Source organism: Sphaeramia orbicularis, chromosome 12 (genome assembly GCF_902148855.1).
Source record: "Sphaeramia orbicularis chromosome 12, fSphaOr1.1, whole genome shotgun sequence".
Taxonomy (NCBI): domain Eukaryota; kingdom Metazoa; phylum Chordata; class Actinopteri; order Kurtiformes; family Apogonidae; genus Sphaeramia; species Sphaeramia orbicularis.
This window is the reverse complement of record NC_043968.1, coordinates 51,535,920-51,556,290: the sequence shown is the minus strand read 5'-3', so window position 1 is coordinate 51,556,290 and position 20,371 is coordinate 51,535,920. Positions and strand designations below refer to the sequence as shown.

General features: G+C 36.4%; 2 protein-coding genes across 2 annotated transcripts; one reads left to right on the top strand and one right to left on the bottom strand.

Annotated features, from left to right (window-relative positions):
• Positions 1 to 1,647: 1,647 nt before the first annotated feature.
• On the top strand, positions 1,648 to 10,127 carry LOC115429343 (annexin A3-like). The gene is made up of 14 exons (XM_030148684.1): positions 1,648 to 1,736; positions 2,253 to 2,287; positions 3,065 to 3,112; positions 3,286 to 3,373; positions 3,745 to 3,839; positions 4,149 to 4,262; positions 4,635 to 4,725; positions 4,875 to 4,954; positions 6,179 to 6,235; positions 6,360 to 6,453; positions 6,581 to 6,676; positions 6,774 to 6,832; positions 8,640 to 8,762; positions 8,918 to 10,127. Exons 2-14 carry the CDS (start codon positions 2,276 to 2,278, stop codon positions 8,975 to 8,977), a joined length of 1,017 nt encoding a protein of 338 aa, XP_030004544.1. The 5' UTR covers positions 1,648 to 1,736; positions 2,253 to 2,275; the 3' UTR covers positions 8,978 to 10,127.
• Positions 9,434 to 20,000, bottom strand: rcl1 (RNA terminal phosphate cyclase-like 1). The gene is made up of 9 exons (XM_030148683.1): positions 19,802 to 20,000; positions 19,300 to 19,371; positions 17,752 to 17,927; positions 16,821 to 16,895; positions 16,527 to 16,651; positions 16,019 to 16,144; positions 15,773 to 15,929; positions 10,517 to 10,620; positions 9,434 to 9,609 (listed from the first exon to the last, which is right to left on the bottom strand). The coding sequence occupies exons 1-9, from the start codon at positions 19,929 to 19,931 to the stop codon at positions 9,456 to 9,458; spliced, it is 1,119 nt and encodes a 372-aa protein (XP_030004543.1). The 5' UTR covers positions 19,932 to 20,000; the 3' UTR covers positions 9,434 to 9,455.
• Between the last annotated feature and the right edge of the window lie 371 nt (positions 20,001 to 20,371).

The window sequence follows — 20,371 nt, the reverse complement described above, 5'->3', positions numbered from 1 at the left end:
TTTTATGCTAAAAGTCTCGAGATTCTACGATGGCCCAGAGATGCAACAGCCCAAACAATTATCCACTAGCCCAAAAAGTTATCCACTATAAGAAAAAAAAGAGTACAGCCCAAAAAATTATCCACTATAAGAAAAAAAAGAGAACAACCCAAAAAATTATCCACTATATATTTTTAGAATAACTTTATTTTTAGCTCACCGACCTCCACTTCCGGTGGGTTACTTTGTTAGCATTAGCCACATTAGCTCAAGGCCTTAAACATTTTCAGCCTATGCTTTTATTTTTTGTGTTGGTCTTTATTTTAAAGCAAGAGACCTTTCAGGTAAACAGTGGCCTGTGATTGAAAAGGTGGATGATGTTTTTTTTTTTTTTTATAGTGAATAATTTTTTGGGATGTTCTCTTTTTTTTCTTATTGTGGATAATTTTTTGGGGGGTTGTTCTCTTTTTTTCTTTTAGTGGATAATTTTTTGGGCTGTTGTCTTATTTTTCTTATAGTGGATAATTTTTTGGGCTGTTGTCTTTTTTTCTTATAGTGGATAATTTTTTGGGCTGTTCTCTTTTTTTTAGTGGATAATTTTTTTGGACTGTTGTCTTTTTTTCTTATAGTGGATAATTTTTTGGGCTGCTCTCTTTTTTTTTAGTGGATAATTTTTTTGGGCTGTTGTCTTTTTTTCTTATAGTGGATAATTTTTTGGACTGCTCTCTTTTTTTTAGTGCATAATTTTTTGGGCTGCTCTCTTTTTTTTCTTATAGTGGATAATTTTTTGAGCTGTTGTCTTTTTTTCTTAAAGTGGATAATTTTTTGGGCTGCTCTCTTTTTTTTAGTGGATAATTTTTTGGGCTGTTGTCTTTTTTTCTTATAGTGGATAATTTTTTGGGCTGCTCTCTTTTTTTTAGTGGATAATTTTTTGGGCTGTTGTCTTTTTTTTCTTACAGTGGATAATTTTTTTTGGGCTGTTGTCTTTTCTTTCTTATAGTGGATAATTTTTTTGGTCTCCTCTTTTTTTTTAGTGGGTAATTTTTTTGGGCTGTTGTCTTTTTTTCTTATAGTGGATAATTTTTTGGGTTGTTCTCTTTTTTTTCTTATAGTGGATAATTTTTTGGGCTGTAGTCTGTTTTTCTTGTAGTGGATAATTTTTTGGGCTGCTCTCTTTTTTTTCTTATAGTGGATAATTTTTTGGGGTGGTTGTCTTTTTTTATAGTGGATAATTTTTTGGGGTGGTTGTCTCTTTTTTCTTATAGTGGATAATTTTTTGGGCTGTTGTCTTTTTTTCTTATAGTGGATAATTTTTGGGGGTGGTTGTCTCTTTTTTTCTTATAGTGGATAATTTTTAGGGCTGTTGTCTTTTTTTTCTTATAGTGGATAATTTTTTGGGCTGTTGTCTTTTTTTCTAATAGTGGATAATTTTTTTTGGGCTGTTGTCTTATTTTTCTTATAGTGGATACTTTTTTGGGCTGTTGCACCTTTGGGCCACCACAAGATTCTCCTCTGAGGGGAAAGGGGCAAAAAGCTAAATGTTTCCGTTTGTGATATTGCAGGGGAGTATTTCTTTTAGTGTGTACACAAGGGGAGGGGTTTGTGAGGAAAGTCTTGGTGATTCCACTTCCCTCAGTTCCTGCTGGGCGTGTCCAGCCTGTCCTCTGTTCAGCCTGGGTGGAAGGTGTGGTTTCTCTGGCTTTGGTACACAGGGAAAAATCCTGTCGTCACATCAATCCAATCCACTTCTTTCTTTGGTAAGCCGAAAACTTCTCTTTCTCTAACGCTTTACTGCAGCATTTGTGCTTATGTTAACAGTTTGAAAGCTTGATGATTCGGTATTTTAGTGATATTTACAGTTCACGTGTCACTCGGATATAAAGTTGGCCTGTCCAGCTGTGCATGTCAGCTCATGTACACTGGAGCTGCATTAAGATCTATACAAGAAGATGGACTTTTTAAATTATTATTATTCCAAGACATATAAATGAGGCAGCCTATAAGTCCTGGCTTTGTGAGTGAGAGGATGAAACTGGATTTAAACATGCAAAGAGCAGAAAAAACCAGAGGCAACAGTAGAAACATATTTAAAAAATTACAACTATGTCAAAGAGCTGATCTTTAGTAGCAGCAATAGTAGTTTGTAGAAAATAAAAAGGATATAAACATTATCAAACAATCAACAATAAATGGATATATAATTTCCAGCTGATATGGTGTTTGTTATATGGTAATTTTATTATTAATGAGAAACAATTTGTTCTTAATTGTAGGATATCTTTCTACAGCCACCACAATGTCTGTTTGGGTAAGTCCCTGAACATAACATAACATAACATAACATAACATAACATAACATAACATAACATAACATGCCAGACCAGGGGTGTCAAACTCATTTTAATTCAGAGGCCACATTCGGCTAAATTTGATCTGCAGTGGGCCGGACCAGTAAAATAATAACATAATATAGAAATAATGTCAACTCCGAACTTTTCTCAATGTTTTAGAGTGAAAAAAGTAAATTTACTTTATGAAATTATTTCCATCTACAAACTATCCTTTCAGACAATGTGAATAACATGAACAAACTGAAAAAAATAAGTGTAATTTTAACAATATTATGCTTCAGTTTATCATTTACATGTGTACATTATAACTTACAGATCACAGTGAATCTACAAACACACAAAAACATTTAATAACAGGCAGAATCGTGTTAAAATTACACTTCTCTTAAGACATTTCATGTGGTTCACATTTTTTGTGAAATTATACTTTGTTTTAGTGTAAATACATGAAAATATTTACATCTACAAAGTGAACAATTATAATTTGTCATTATTTATATGTTATTATGACAGTATTTTATTGGTCCTGCCCACTTTAGATCATATTGGTCTGAATGTGGAACTTGAACTAAAAGGATTATTAATATCTTAGTGTAATTTTTGCATTTGACAAATTCATCCTAGGGGCTGGATTTGGCCCCCAGGCTGCATGTTTGACACCCCTGTGCTAGACAATGAGAGTAAATGAGCAATAATACACTTTTTTTTTTTTTACATCTCTGTGTATATTGTAGGATGACCTGGATCTCCTTTTAGACTCCCCTTCTTCACTGACTGTGACAGTAAGTTGTACATCCTATTTAAAAGATAATAATAATGATAATTTTCTGAATGAACACTGCTAAATATAAAAGTTATGATAATGAACCACTTACCAAAGTTACAAGGGTGTGGAGGTACTGTTTTACATTTGCAAATTGGTTACTGACCTTTTTGTTTTTGTTTTGTTTATTAGTCAAATGCAAGAGGAACGGTGAAAGATAAGGTGAATTTCAAAGTGGAAGAGGATGTGGCTGCACTAAGGAATGCCATAGAAGGCCTTGGTAGGTAGTTAAATTTGCTAGTTTAGTGTTAAAATAATTTGCACATTTGCCTGTTTTTCTACAGAATGATGCACATGGATATAGCTAGAGGTGGGTAATCCCAGCTCCACAGAGTAAAAGTCCTGCCATGTATTGGTTGTACCTGTTCACTTAACACAGGTGATTCCACTAATTCTCCTGTCTACCTGGATGAGGAGTTGTGCTCATCAAAATGGGCTGGTTCATTGAGTGGTTGGAACAAATACATGGCAGGACTTTTACTCTATGGAGCTGGGATTACCCATCTCTGGATATATCTGTGTTTATAAAAAGTTGCACACTAATGAACATTAGAGCAGTTTTAAGTTTGTTTTCTGCTGTCTTTGTTTTAGGTACGACAGAAAAGACGCTGGTTGAAGTGTTGACACAGAGAAGCAACGCTCAGCGGCAGCTCATTGCGAATGCATATCACAAAGCTACAGGAAGAGTAAGAAGGAGTTTTAGATCAGGAGTGTCCAATCCTGGTCCTCGAGATCTACTATCCTGCATGTTTTAGATGTTTCCCTCTTCCAGCACACCTGACGGTTGTTATCAGGCTTCTGCAGAGCTTGATGATAGGCTTATCATTTGAGTCAGGTGTGTTGGAAGAGGGATAGATCTAAAACATGCAGCATAGTAGCTGTGATGAACAAGGACTGGACACCCCTGTTTTAGATAGTGATTTAATTTTCTAAAGTGAAAGGAGGTTGATGGTAGGTGACGAATACATGTATCTGGATTTACTTTCTTGTGTTAGACATTAGTGGATGACCTGAAGGGTGACACTCATGGAGACTTTGAGGATTTGTTAGTTGCCTTGGTGACACCTACAACTGCTTACGACTGTCACGAAGTCATTAAAGCAATCAAGGTGAGAATACGTAAAGAGTTAAGTATGACACTCACTACACATTTGTTCATTTAAAACTGGCTTAAATAGATTCAGATTAGTGTTAACTGATGACATGTCACTGTACTCACATTTTAGTATCAACAATTGAGTCTTGTTTTAGATATTGTGATTATTGTTGATTTGATTAGTATCCCACTGAAAACACTGGACATGATCTTCAGATGAAATTGTGTGTGGTATGCACTGTGTAACATGTCTCAAGATGAATTCTTCATTTTTGTTTAATTTCTGTGACTTGAAAGATTAATAACTTTGCTAACCTTTACTCTCCCTCTGGTGATAATACCTCATGCATCCTTATTTATGGTGCTTTGTGTGTCTTTCGTACAGGGTGCTGGTACAACCGAGAGCACACTGACTGAAATATTTGCCTCAAGGTCCAACAGACAGATCCGTGCCCTGTCTGAAGTCTACTTTGAAGGTTACTGTCCTCAGTTCAACACACAGCATTTTTGTAACTTCTTGATGAGATAGTGACTCATCTTTTTGTGAAATGTGGCAACTCTTACTGAAGCAGCATGCAGAGATGATGTTGAAACTCTGCTGATTGATTGTGCTGTTTCATTTAAGAAACCGGAAGATCATTGCTTCATGATCTGAAGTTGGAGGTGTCTGGAGATTATGGCAATGCGCTGCTCATTTTAGCTGAGGTACAGTAGATTTAATCAGTGATCCACTGTGGATTTAGGATTTACTGTAAATAGACAGATGATCATTTCCTATCCTTTGCAGTAAACTATTAGCGTAAGTGATGATTTTGTTGGCTAACAAAGCCTCAAAATGTCAATCATATTTATTTCTGAATTAATGCATTTATTGTCATGCCAATATGAGATTGAAAACATGACATAAAAAAAGTACTTCCGGTGACAATACCAAGCATCACTATTTGAATATGGGACCGATCTAACGGTAACATGTGGACACATTTTGGTGTTCAACAGTCTCTGTCATGTAAGCAGAGTAACTTATATGCATGTATTATTCATATTTGAGTAAGTATTTATAATCACTTAACATTATGAATAACAAAATTTGGGGAGCTACAGTTTTTAGGTGAAAAATGTCTAATTACTGTTTGGCAACATGTGGACTTGAAACGGACATCAATTTTTTTTAAGCTTTATGCAAACATTCAACACATGCGGTTCTCAACAGAAATTGATATCAAGTAGGACAAAACCTTTTAGATATTATGTTCAGCTATGCTGAAAATAAATTTTGGAGTAAAATATTGAAAAGTCTCTGTTTTATTGACATGAAAATGTGGTAACATGTGGATAGGTTGCCATAGTAACACGTGGACGACTCTTTACTATTGTATGCGTCACCCAAAATGTATCAAAAGATCATTACTTTCTGAAAGTTTCACTCAAATATCTGAATTATAAGTAACTTGAAAATTAAAAATTTGTATTTTTGTGGTAACACGTGGACAGGGCCTTTTAAAGTAACTCACAAATGTTCAAACTCATAAAAATCAGTAATAGTCACAAAATAATGAAAATGTAATACTTGAAAATTAACGATTATTTTTATAATCAACAGACTGAATAAATTTTTTAAAAATTTAAGAGATAATTTTTTGCATCAAATTCGAGCAATGGCAATGGTGTAAAACATACAATTGATAAAATTGGTTGTAACTTTTTTTCTACAAGTGGTATTTTAAAAAGAATAGTTCCATAAAATAGAGATCTTTAGCTAGAACATGAGCCCACTTGATAAATGATGTGTGCAAATTTTCTTTTTCATGTTGATGTTCACTTTCGCTTGATCGGACCCACATGGAAATGTTGTCTGAGATATGAAACAAACCTCAGTATACCAAGTACTTTGCCCTGTCACAGCTGTTATAATTTCTTTCCTTACAGGGAAAAAGAGATGAGAGCACCCATGTTGATTCTGCCAAAGCTAAGGCTGATGCGAAGGTATCATTGTTTCATCCAGTGACCTGATATTCCCTTGAACGTTCCAATAATACAGAACATTTTCAGTGTTTTAAGATGCGTTGTATAGAAGCTCTCTCTTGCTCTACCTGTCTGTCTCATCCAGGCTTTGTATGAAGCAGGCGAGAAAAAGTGGGGGACAGATGAAGGCAAATTCATCGACATCTTGTGCCACAGGAGTATTCCACAGCTTCGACAGAGTGGGTACACATTTTAACACTTATACTGTTGATGCACTGCTCAGAATGCATTCATTTGTTACATATATGTTATCTGTTTAGCAGCAGAAAAAAATATTTGTTCCAATATGTGTTGTGTTTTTGGCAGCTTTGGTAGAGTACAAGAACATAAGCAAGAAAACCCTCCAGGAGAGCATTGAGAGTGAGATGTCTGGTAACCTGGAGAAGCTGCTCGTAGCCATTGGTGAGAAGAATTTTCACATTGCTTCCTACCAGTGAAGCGGCATTCTGAAATACTACTTTGTGTGGAATGAACTACTCATTTTAATTCATCTCTTCAGTTAAGTGTGTGAAGAGCGTCCCAACATACCTTGCAGAGAGACTTTTCAAGAGCATGAAGGTATGCTTTTCTTTTTGAAACATCTTTATTACATTTTATCGAAAAAAGAAAAAGAAAAAAGGAAGAAGACAAAAAAAAGCACACCACTTCAGAGACAAAAAACATGTACGTTATCAAGCTATCAGTTTAGTTTAGCTCAGTATCACGGAGTCAATCTTCTTGTGCAATAAAATTATCCAGGAAGTCAGAACATGTTTCATACGTCACAAAACTCAACAAGTTTATTTTTTGCAGGATACATTATTTTTCCAATGTGAGAAAACAAATCATTCCTTTCAGACATTGTGATAGTCCAGATTGTTTGCTTCTTCAAAAAGTGAGCTATACCTTATTTTGGGGGGGCAGCCATGGCCTTGAAGGATGGACAGTCAGCTTGTGACTGAAGGGTCGCTGGTTCAATTTCCCGGACTGATGTGCCCTTGAGCAAGGCACTTAACCTCCCATTTGCTCCCCAGGCACTTGATATGGCAAGCCCACTGCTCCTAGTCTGCAGTGTGTGGTGTGTTCCTGCATGTTCTAGTGATGGGTTAAATGCAGAAGTTCAATTTCGGTGTGCAGTGCATGTCTACGTGTGTACTGACAAAATCAAGAATCTTAATTTGAGTAAGAAATTTAAAAAGCTTTATGGGTAAAAATTAAAATGGCTTAATTTTGGATTGAGAGGGACCACTTTACTAATAACCAAAGGTAACCTTTTCATCTGGGTCACTGGAGTTCTTTGAAGCTTACATTTGTATCAAATGCTGTGAATAGAAAACCCACAAACTCTTTGGTTACATTCATGTCCCATTCAGCCACAGCAGACAATTGTATTGGTCACCAGTGGTGTGGAAAGGAATGTTAAGCCACGGTTTTATTGGTGCTACTTTGACTAAATGTCCCACTAAGTAGAAGATGAACAAAAAAACACAAGTTGCAAATGTTACACAATACAGGAAAATGTTTGTGCAGGGAACAAGTGATAAAAGTAGTTGCTGACTGTGGTTAGAAGTGTTGAGATCCTCAAGTAAATACTGTCAAAGAAAACACTTCAATCCTGTATGGAAAAAAAACATACTCAAGTGAAACTATACTGGCAGCAAAATGAAATGTATTGAAGTAGAAGTACAGGTTTAGTCTTTCTGACAGATGACATCATTGGATGATTAATACTGACGTGTTGTCACAGCACGTTACTGCTGTTTCAACTGGAGGTGGGATGAGTTTTTAGTGCTTCATATTCAGTTTACTGACAGATACCAAATAAATCTAAGGGCTCACCTCATGATTAATAGGAGAAAAAAAAATCATATGATGTAGAAATCTGTTTTCAGTTTCTGAATGTTTTTCTAACCGTAGTTTTTTGTAAGATATTTGAACAAGTATTGAAAAGAGTCTGGAAAAAGAGGGAAAGAAGGGATTGTAGTTGTTAACTCCTAGAAATCTGAAGTATGTTCCTGAGTACACAGTGCTTTTGGAAAGTTAGTAGATAAAAAAGGTTGGAAACCTCTGGTTTAATCTTTAACAATGGGCTTTATTTGAAGTGCTTGTTAGAATATGAATTGTGTAAAGTCTTCATCTTAAACTAACTAGAAACTAAATGTCAGATAAATGTATTGGAATAAAGAACACAGTATTTACCTCTGAGATGGAGTGAAATACAAGTAGCAGGAAATGGAAATGATTAATTCAAGTACATATACCTGAAATGTTCAAGTGCTTACTTAAACAGTCATTGTCCACCACAGGTCGCTCTTCAGTTTCTTTGTCTTGGACATTTGGATGTTTGTCTTGTTAACCCTCTTCCATAATGGACTACTTTGTACAGGGTTTGGGGACCACAGAGTCCACTTTGACCAGGATACTTGTCAGCCGCTCTGAAATCGATTTGCTGGACATCAGAGCCGAGTACAAGAAGCTGTTTGGTAACTCTCTCTATTCCCAATTGGAGGTCAGTACACAAAGATAAATGTATACATTTTATCTTACATATGATTAACCGAGTGCTGTCACAGTTTGTGACCATACAAATGTATTAGTTTTGCTTAATATGAAACACACATTTTAATGCTTCCCTCCCTTTTCTCTTCCTTCATGCTTGTGTAGTCTGAGGTTTCGGGTAACTATGGCGACGCCCTCAAACATCTGTGCGGCCAAGATGACTAACTCCTCCCCAGATGTGATGAGAAACATGTGGTGTGACCTTCAGCCTAACCCCTTTAGCCGAAGAGAAGGAATGTCATGATTCAGGAGCATTATACTGAAATAGTGGCTTGAACTAAACTGTAACAACATCTGGAACTAACTACGCTTTCTACTGTGGAATTCCAGGAATGATACAGACAGATACTTTAAGCTTTCAACACCAGTGTATCCTATATACTGGAGGATTAACACACCAGTGAGAAGTCTGATATTCATAATATACACATGTTAATGTCTTAACGAACACAAAGATGACTGAATACAGAAATGAATGTATTCCTGATCTTGTAAGTCTTTCTCAAAATTGTACTTAGTCAGTATTTTATGCTGTTATGTATCACAAATAATCAAAATATTTCTTAAAAGCTTCACATTTAAGAAAATAAATCAGTGTTTCAACATAAAAGACACAAGATGTGAGATCTGTATAAAAAATACTTTATTTAAGGGTTTTGTTTATGTTGCTGTATCCGACTCCTACGCAGGTCATCAGGACTTTGTCTCCCCCTTTTCTTTCGTCCTCTAGAGGCTTCTGAACCTCAATCTTGAACATGATCTGGAAAAAATCTCTAATGTGTCTGAGGAATTCAATTCTGGAGAGAGCAGGGAGAGAGGGGTGGAGGATGGAGAGGAGAAAAATGTTGTTTATTCCTAAATGTCAAGAGCAATCCACTTTACCTCCTGCATACTGTTTTAAATTTCTCAAGGTGTGATTTTAATAATATACGGAAAATATTTTGTCAGAGGCATGAAGAACTGAATTGAAGGTCCTCCACTGAGTCTGTCATAATAAATACAGTGGAATTACAATCAACATTACCTGAATAAAGAGGAAGAGTGTATTGTGATGGCACTGCCAATCTTCAGTTATCATAGTACTGTACTTGAGAGGGACACAGCACCGGTACCATGATAACTGAAAATGGACAGTTCATAGTCTCCTTCATGAAGAACTAATAGGTAGAAGACAACCTGCAAGTAACAACGACAGTAACGGTACTGTTGTCTGTTAACATCTCCATTCACCACACATAGCAATGTCAATTTTTATAGCCACGTGAGCACAAGTCTTGTGACAACGTAAGAGCACAAGAAAGATTTGTCTTAAAAAAAAAACAAAACCTGTGACTGAAAACCAGCATCCTTGCAGATGACTTATCTGTAATTTAGTAGCTTTTGATATTATGTGCAACATGAAAGTAGAATTTCTGATTAAAACTAAATTTTAGAGAACATTGAAAGACAAATGTGTAAAAACAAACCGTAGCACTTGCACAGGAATCTGATCACCGTATTCACTGTTTATCTGGCATTTTGAGTCCTGCTGTGGAGAACTTTGGAACATCTTCCTTTGCCAAAGAGGACTGGTAGAAGAATAACTAAACGCAGGGTATGACAGGCTCTGACTCCATTTGTTGGTTAACGTATGAATGAGCCAAATTCCTGCTTTGTTAGGTTCAGTGGGACAGGGACTAATGTGTGTGAATGACGGTGGCTTACGTGTAGGGGGAGAGAGGTCCGAGCAGAACCTTCGACACATCCTGTTGGCCAAGGGTCATCAAGAGTAGTGCCAGGCTCTGATTGGACGAATCCACACAGCCGCCCTACAACAGAAAGAGGATGGGCGACGTGTTTTTAAGCGACAAAAACAACATGTCATGGAGGTGGACATATTATAGAAGAACTCGGCCACCCAATAACAGAAGACTGATTGCAATTTCCACTGAAAAAACACATGAAAGGAGTCCAACAGAGGTGCTTGTAGGTCAGATGTTTCTCAGCCAAACAAACTCCTAAAACTGCAGCAACTAAAACCAAGGTGCTTGCTCTTTATTCAAGTAAAAATTCCAGACTTTCAAAACTGCCATTTTTTCCCCATGACCTTGACTTTATGTACTTTTATACTTGCGTGCCTACTTTTTTGATTGAGATTGTACCTGTTGTGTGTAGTAGAAAAGCTCATTTTAATAAATGTATGAATGTATAATTCACAGTAAATTGTTTTACAAACATTTTTAAAATATATCAAAGTCACAAAAGTGCATGAATATCACACAAGTTTCACTAGAACACTGGTCAATAGCACATTTATTGTTTAAGTTTTTTGAGCTGATTTAGGATAATTTTGGTGTGCTGAATCCAAAAATCACATTAATTTTGCTCAATCAGGTCAACTTTCTGAACTATGCTACATATTGGCTTTTTAACATTTTTGCTTACATTTATGGGCATTTTCACATCATATGATACAAAATTCTTTCATATTTCTTGCAATAAATGAGTTCTGAAGATTTTACTTTTGCCAATTTAGGATTAATGTTTTTTTTTAATATTACAGGTGAATGAAATGGCTTCAACTAGAAGATCTTGCAAAAATAAGCCTGACGTATTCTGCTACATCTGCAGTGAATACACCATTGTGCCTAACAGGAATCCTGTTAGAAAATGATTTTTTTTTCTCTTAAAACCTATTTTGGGTGAGAACTATATAAAAATCAACTGATAAAGTCACAAAAATGTAATCAATTTTGTGAGAAGATCAAATTTTTCAAAATCAAATTAGCAAAAAAACCTGACCTGATTGAGAAAAACAGATGTCCTTTTTGGATTTAGCGGTGCAAAATGGTCCTAATTCAGTTGAAAAAACCTAGACAACTTGCAAAAAACATTTTTTTGTAACCCAGAGAATCATTCCAGTACCAACCGGTTAGTGAAATAATATCCAGTTTTTTTATATGCTTTCCTCATGTATTTCTTATCTTACAAGATTATGTGCCTTACCCTAAAATTCAACTATGAGAGAAACTTTTTTCCATACTTTATGAAGACTTTCACACAAAATTCCAGACTTTTCAAGGTCTGGAAACAGTGTTTCAAAATTCCATACTTTAAAACTTTTAAGACCTGCACAAGCCCCTTGTAAAAAACACCAGGAACAGGCTCTCGAGTTGTATAAACCTTTCTATTGCCCATTTTCATTTCAGACTGCTTTTTTAAATAAACATCACAGGACACAGTAGATGTGTATCAGAGTCTGAGACAAGATTCATAGCTTGTTATGACATGCTTTGGTAACATGTTTCAACTGTGGCGTTTGTGTGACATTGTATATGGTCGATAAATTCATCCAGTGGATACCACATCCAACCCATAACACTTCATTTCACATCTACGCCATCTGCCCAAAATTGCTCCTTTTTCTCCATTAATGCGATATTTTGAGGACAGAGGGTCCTGAAAACATCTGTGAAAGGACACACCCAAGAGTATTTAACAGACTAAATCAACCCAAACACAGCCGTGAGCATTTTAGTAATACAAGATGTTGACTACTTGATGCAATCTGTAACCGAAGGTAACAAATGTGCAATGCTTTAACTGTTCCTTGTGCTATGTTCAAGTATGTAATGTAGGCGAGTCACACTGATATGGCATTGTGACAGCCTGTCAGCAAAAATATGATTCAATTACATAATCGTATCAATGAAACCACAGGGAAACCATGGTGACATTGTTTTTGTTGCTGATGAGGCTGGGGTTTCAGCTAACTGCATTTCCTTCTATTAATACACAAAAACACTGGTTAGATGCCACTGTATAAATAAAAGTTTCAAAACATTACATGTAGTAAAACAAAAATCTGACAAGAATATTCATGTTTACAGCTTTACTAAGGTAACAAACCCAATGCAAAAGAGCAGAAGCAGGAGGAATTTTCCATATTCAAGCAGTGGTTAAAAACATGTCAAATATTGACATGAAAATGGAAAATCCACTGAAAACTGAAGCAACAGCTTGAGACTTAAGTGAAATACGGGTGACTAGTGAAAAAGCATTGAACCTGTGTGCCTTACCTTCAGAGTTGCTGATCTCGACTACACTGTTTCCAACAACTTAATGTATTTCCGAATAGCGTTTCTGCTATGTGCGTGGTATATTTTTGCTAGACAAACAGATCAATTCCAGTACACGCTGTGGACCGACTGCTCAATTCAAGCTATGTTTTATGACGTTAAGATCAGACAGTGAGGGCAACTGAGAGGCCACAAGGAAAAGTCCCTATGATTCCTTAGAGTAAATGGTAACCCCCCTTTCACCAACAGTCAAATGATAAAAAATAAATTCATGTAACTGTGCACACATTCATGGCACAATAACATGGTTCTATATTACTGATCACAATAACACGGTTCTATATTACTGATCACAATAACACGGTTCTATATTACTGATCACAATAACACGGTTCTATATTACTGATCACAATAACACGGTTCTATATCACTGAACAATGTGAATATTTTCCCTCACTTATACATTATTCTTCAAATGGTTCTCACTCTTAATCTAATGAATTATACAAAGGGAAAAGGCCACAATAAAGTGGAAATACAAACAATGTTTTGGATTTAATAGATTGATAGCGAAAATAATTAAGACTCATGGCTTTTTTTCTTCTGACCAACTTGTGTGATTTAACAGACATCAGACAACAGATATTAACCCCATACCCGACAAGTTCCTGCTCTAATCTACAGATGGCAAAATTTGTGTTGCTCCGATTCCAGACTCCTAAGCACATCTCGTTCCTACAGTGGTTTACTTCTTTCCTCAAACTAAATAAAGTGATATTGATTATTGACAAAAGGGCAGGGGATATTACAACAGAAGTATCCCACAGATAATACAACTCTTTGCAAAAGCCTACACACATCCGCTGTTGTAATAGATTACAAATTAAGCTACTAAAGATTCAATTTTTTTTTAACTTGCTGAGTGTACTACTTACGTCGGCTCAAGTTCAACGAAGATGTCACCTCCAAAAACAAAATGTCCATCGTCTAGCTTTGGTTTACTATAAGACGGCTGTACTCATTAACCACAAAACAAACACACAGAAAAGTGAGCGTCCGTGTCCTTAAATGCAAATCCGACGCTGTTCTTTTCAAAACAATCCCGGTAGAAGAGACATGAATCCAATTTACTCCCAAATTCTCCTCATCTCAGCTGTAGCAGTCAGTAATCAACTAAAATAAAAAAAAAAAAAATCTGTTACATTTCTCTAAAAGGTTTTTCTACATCTTAACATTGTTTTCATCAAATATTACAGAAGGCTGGAGTTGTTTTTCCCAACCAGCTCCAACTCTGCTAGACAGAAACATTAGCTCCCGACTGCGTTTGCTTGGAGTTAAGAGGATCCATCCAACAATATTCCTCTTTCAAAGCTAATCAGCACTACCCTGACCAGCTAAATGGACTCACATGGCTCCTATGAGAGAGGGCTGAGAGGCAGAGCCATGTGGAGGCGAACTCAAGTCACAGAATCACTGGATCTAATTGTACATATTCGGATGAAATGGACTCTGTATGTGTCTATGTGAAATAATTTGTAAACAGCCGAGTGGGGTTCACAGTTTCTCCCCTTAAGTGCACATGGAGTTAAAACAGTACCAGTCCAGAGATGTGGCAACAAAAACTGATTATTATTCCAACAGTCTAACACAAAACCTCTAATCTCCTATTCACTCCAATCAAAACAAGAAATAATCAATGTATAGAAAAGCAATACAGTAAACTATACATTAAATTACAATCAGTTTATGATCAACATTCACATTCAGAGCTGTTTGATGCTGCTTTTATTGTAAAAAAATTCAGTATCTTTATGTTAAGAAAATGATACAAACAATCCTAAAATGAACTAAACTGCAGAATTCCTCCTGACAATGTAATTCCAAAAGGGTAATTACTTTTATCCTCTGCCCTTAGTTTTTAGACATCATTTATTCTACAGAGAAACCCTCACCTATATTACTAACTACACTAGAGCAGAATACTTACCTACAGAGTAAAACTTTCTTTAAAGTGTAGACAAACTCTTTCAGACAGATTTATCAGTGTTTGAATCTTCTGTTTTAATAGCCAGAGACAAAATAAGCATTTAAGGATCTGATTCTACTTTGCACATTGTACGTTTGCCCACAAACAGTGTCTCTGTTGAATTCCAGACTAGGGTTGATGGTTATTACCAGGGAATGTGGGTAAACAGGGGCAGTGAATGTCATTGTTACGAGCTCAGTGGTAACACATCCTGACTGTGTGTCAGGTATTCCCCAAGAATTTTAATTTGTTCAGGGATAGGTCCCAAACGTATTGTTTAACTCATGTGTGCACAGCAGCCAAAAACTGATAGGAATAAAAGTTTTATACTACAATACATCTAGAAACAATGAATAATTACATAAACATAGTCCGCCCCCAGAAGAAATATTCAATAATAAATGAATGAATGAATGTTTTGTGAACTGCATTCAAGGCTTGTTGAACATGTGTGCTTTCAAGTGAAGTAGCCTCTTGTTTGTGTTGAATATATGCAAATAAAACTAGACAGGCTCTGTGTGTGGAATGACAGACACTTTTCACAACAGTTAGGTGATGACAGACACTCGCTTGCTTGTGGTATTTGAGCAGCTAAAACCAAACACCCTGCAAAGCCCTTTGTTCACAAATTAAGGCTGGTCTGATCTCCTGTCTGATCTCCCCGAGACCCAAACCCAAACACATTTTCAATCCAGTGTTCTTATAAGAGAAGACACTCTTCACTAGACTCTGGTTATGGATGTTTACAGGCACATGGCTGTGCAAGGATTCTTGAGTATAAGTGAAGGTCTGTGCCGTGAAGAGAATGTGGTCCACATTATGTACGCCTGTTCACAGAGAGAAAAATCTCTAACTGTGGGCCTTCATGGTACATACCCGGTATATTTCTTCCAAAAGCAGTTTGGCACAGTTCCTACCGAGGTCCTCAGGTAGAACGGGGTCTCCTTGCCCCTGTGGTGTGGATGACATCTCAGCACTGAGAAAACAACCATTCAGGGTCTCTGCCACCAGGGTCAGACCAAAACCTGGAGACCTGAAGTTAACCAACAGATAACATGTAAAACAACTGGAATAAACACAAAAAATGCCTATGCAAAATGTCATTAATGTTGAAACACTCACTTGCCAGAGTTGGCTCCTTTCATGTGGTCAGTGTAGATGTAGATATCTGGAAGGAATTGGTTCAGGACGCTCCTTGCAGAGTCCACTATCCTGTTAGCCATCTGAGGGGAAACTCGAACAGAATATCTTGGTTCAAAAAGTCAAGGACTTTGAGAAGCTCACACAGCAAAGCATACATTCAAAGAGTCAAAAGAATACACTGCATCACAGTGAAAATAATCTACCACACAACACTCATTAAAGAAAAAATATCATATTTCAAAGACAACTAAATAGTAAAGAACTTTAGCATTATCCAAATAATTAGTAATCATCTTAAATCATATAACAGTGTTTTTAGAAAATCCAGCAAACTTTACTTTCATTTATACTTTCAGACATAATGCATGGAAAAGTTCTAAAATATAATCTGCAATTGAGTAACTACAAGAAGGACACATGATTATAAAATACTCTTTATTTATTTATTTAGAAAAAGTGTCATTCATGTGCATCTGATAAAGGATACGCTACTCCTCTAATCCTCTTGATCTTGCCTGGGTCTCTCAGCTGAACAGGTTTGATGGTTCTGCGGACAGGACATGTTACAAGTACTTCTCCACCACCTCCAGGAGCCATCCCCCTCTTCACCACCTACATAAGAAACCAATCAAACGTGAGATAAAAAAAAATTGGATGAAAACAAGCACTGAAATTATATTGCCAATAATTTGCAGACACAGGTTGATCTACTGAATCACTCACAAACATCTGATGAACTACATTTGTTAATATTTTAAAAATGTCTGTCCCCAGGTATCACCTTAAGATCAAAACCTGCTCCATCGATGCCAAACTTCTTCATGAGAGGAAGAGCTGTGGTCTTCAGCAAGTCAACCTGCACCAGAGAAAGTTCATATTGGTAATTACCATAAACAACCATTCCAGAGCATCACTGTAAACTGGAATCAACAAGCAAAAATGCTGTTCACCGTTTCCATAACAACAGTTCTTTCCAGCATCACCACTTCCTGCTGCTCCCTTACCTGTGGTTTTTCTGACATCTAGGGCTGCAACTGACAACTGTTTCTATTTTTTAGTGCGTATCATTTTCTGTGTAAATTACCTCTAGCATAACAGATAAAACAGTTTAAAAAAAAACACCCAGGTAATTTCCCACATTACAGTGGCATTTATCTAAAAATCACTAATCCATTAACTGAATGGATGCAGATTTTCTCTGCTCAACCAAAAAACTGATTGGCTGTTGCAGCGTTACCAACATCGTATACATTGAAATAATGAAGCTTTTGGAAAGAAAAGGTAATTCTGAGAGTCCAAACAGCCAAACAAACTTGGAAGCAAGCATCTTGGCCTCAACTGAAAAAGCAGCAAATCTCTGCAATCAATTCTTTGGTCTCACAATTCTTCTCAAGTGAAGATTGGTGGAAGGATCACCAAACCTCTTAAACAACTGCATTAAACAATATCCTCAATGACTCCAGCTTTCTCCTACAACATTCCAGCCATTCTTTTCACTATTTTTGTGAAACTGGGATAAGTGCATATATTGATGTGTTCACTAGAGGGCAGTGTCCATATGGATTCAAGAAACTAACAATTCACTCATGAATTCCCTGCACTGAGAGGTTTTCATGTTTTGTGCAGGAGGAGGCTAACATTTAAGGTAATGTGCTCCAGAGTTGTGCGTAGATGAAGATTTGATTAGTTTAAGGCACCATGTGTTTCCTCACCGTTGGATCTATGGGGTCATTGGTAACTCCCCTCAGAGTGGCCTTCAAAGCAGTTTTCATGAATGGAGCCAACATGAGCAGTGCCTCCAGATAGTAGCCAATTGATCGCTGTGGGTTACAGTCATGTTCGACAGCACCTCCATACAACAAGCCAGGCTGGTAAAATAATACAGTACCTTGAAAAGACAAAAATACAAGGAAAGTTAATAATCCTTACATGGACAGTTCCATTCTGAAAAATTACCAACTGCCATATAGATCTACAAGTTTAGTGGGGGGGTGAGAGGTAAATGAAACTGAAAGTGACAGTTGATGTTTTGCTGTTATTTCCACAAAGACATGAGGGATTCTTGAGTAAGATGTCCAAGTTCATGTTTATTTCTTTTCACTTGAAAAACCTGAATTTTGTTTCATGTAGCCAATATTCTTTATGGCAGATTCTAGTTTCTAAGCCTGGCAGAAATATCACAATGTTTTGTTTGGACCAAACTGCAAATCACAAGCACACCGTGTTCCCTAAAGAAATGTCTGTAATGAGGTGAAATATTTTGAACACTGCCACTTAATGTTGATGCCTTACAAACCCATGAGGGTGGGAGATTTGTGCATAACATGGAGTAATCTCAATACAAACATTGTTTTGAGACTGGATTAAAACGAGAAAAAATAAAAAAAAATAATCAATACACAATTCGTCAGATTTTATTATTAAGTTCAGGGTATCTGTTGACTTCAGACCCAAACTCTATTCTTCTTCTCAGTCTATAATAAAGAGTCAACTTACAATCAAACATTAACCCTCTCATGCATAGTGGTCACTACAGTGGACATCTATTCTACTGCTGTTCTCTTGTATATTCATGTTTTTTTTTGTTTTTTTTGCAATTCAGCCAACACATTAGACGCTTATGCACCACCCATACGCTGTAATTCATACCATTACTGTAACTTTGCTGTTCTTGATGAATCTGATCTGCAGTAACATGTTTTAGTGTAAATCAATTGCTAGTTGTTTTTAGACTGTAATTAACAGTTTTCTTAATCAAAAAGGGTTTATTTTTGCATATTATATCCATGATGTGAGAAATAACTAATATAAGAGTATGATAAAAATGTGAGAAAATATCAGATTAGCTGCATTAAAAATATTTTTATTTCCTAGTTTTCACACAGCACATCCCTTTCTGATGATGGGTTTTAAACACATGTTTCTTTGCTTCAAAAATTAAACCCATGGTGTCCAAATGAGTGGACATTTTGGTAACTCCATGAAAAATAGCTTCATAAAAAAATTTCAATCGCATTGTTTTCACATCTGAAAAGGAATTTTTTTTCTGTCTTGTTTTGATTGCTGGGAGTCTAATGTTTGTTTCTTATGTTGAAAAACGTCTTTAATTGAACAACTATGGTATATTTTCCTTCACACCAGAAAAATCAATAAATATATTTGATTTGAAAAGCGGAATAAAAACACTCAGGACAAACATCTAGACTAAGGTTGTCATAATTCATGCATGAAAGTGTTAAGATGTAACACTGAAAACACACCTGTCTGATTAATCTCTATCCTGGAGCCATTGGTCACTTTGTCGAGGAGCCTGATGAAACTGGCTTCAAAATCTGAAAGACATAAAAACAAAGAAAAACACATTCAGTGTGTCCAAAACATGTCTTTCTCGCTTTTCCATGTCAACAGGTGGGTTGATATAAACTAGTCCGTTCTGATGGTTTTTGGACTTGAGTCAAAAATAGGAACTGAGTCAAGTATTTTCTTTCCACATGGGAACTTCAGACAGAATTCCTTCACACACCTCAAATGAGACAGTAATCCAACATACGACACAACTGTCCTGTGATGTTTGAAAGCTCTTAATACGCAGATAAACGTCATAACTCTGTCCTGTAAAGTAAGATTGCATTTATCTCTGCTGTCCCATAATTTCCCCACCTCTGGCGTCCAGTGATAAAACACACTCCCAACTGCGTAACAGCTAGCACGTTAGCCACAGGGCTAACTACGACGCCACATGAACAGCAAACCTAAACTCACCGCGGAGCCCCGGGTCGTCCTCTTTAGATCGTATGTTTTTTATTCTAACTCGTTTTCCGCTGAGCGTGGACAAAACCAGGCGCTGTCTGAAGAAATTGCAACCGTCGTATTCGAGTCCATGGCTTGCCATGTTATTATTGTTTCTCCCTGGCGTCAGTGGAAATCCACGTGTGTTTGCCCAGGAAGACGATGATATGAAGCGAAGGTACGGCAAGTCAGGAGGGTCAAACTTAGCTTTTGCGTATGCACTGCTTGATTATCGTCACTAGATGGTGCCAGAATATCGGTTAAAAAAAACAAACATCATAGGCGTGATTCAATGAGGTTTTTTTCGTCTTAAAGTCACAAATCGTTTCAAAAGTGTAAACAGGTACACACGCGAGGATTACTTTATTTACTTTCATTTCAAATCTGTACGAAATTACCTAAAATAAGATCAGCTAGACAGAATGATTGTCAGGTTTCATAGTAGAATGTAATAACAACTAGGCTAAAGAAAAGTTATTTTATATTTTATGATACAGATTTTTTTTTTTTTTTTTTTTTTGTATAGGTGATGTTTGCAAAAGC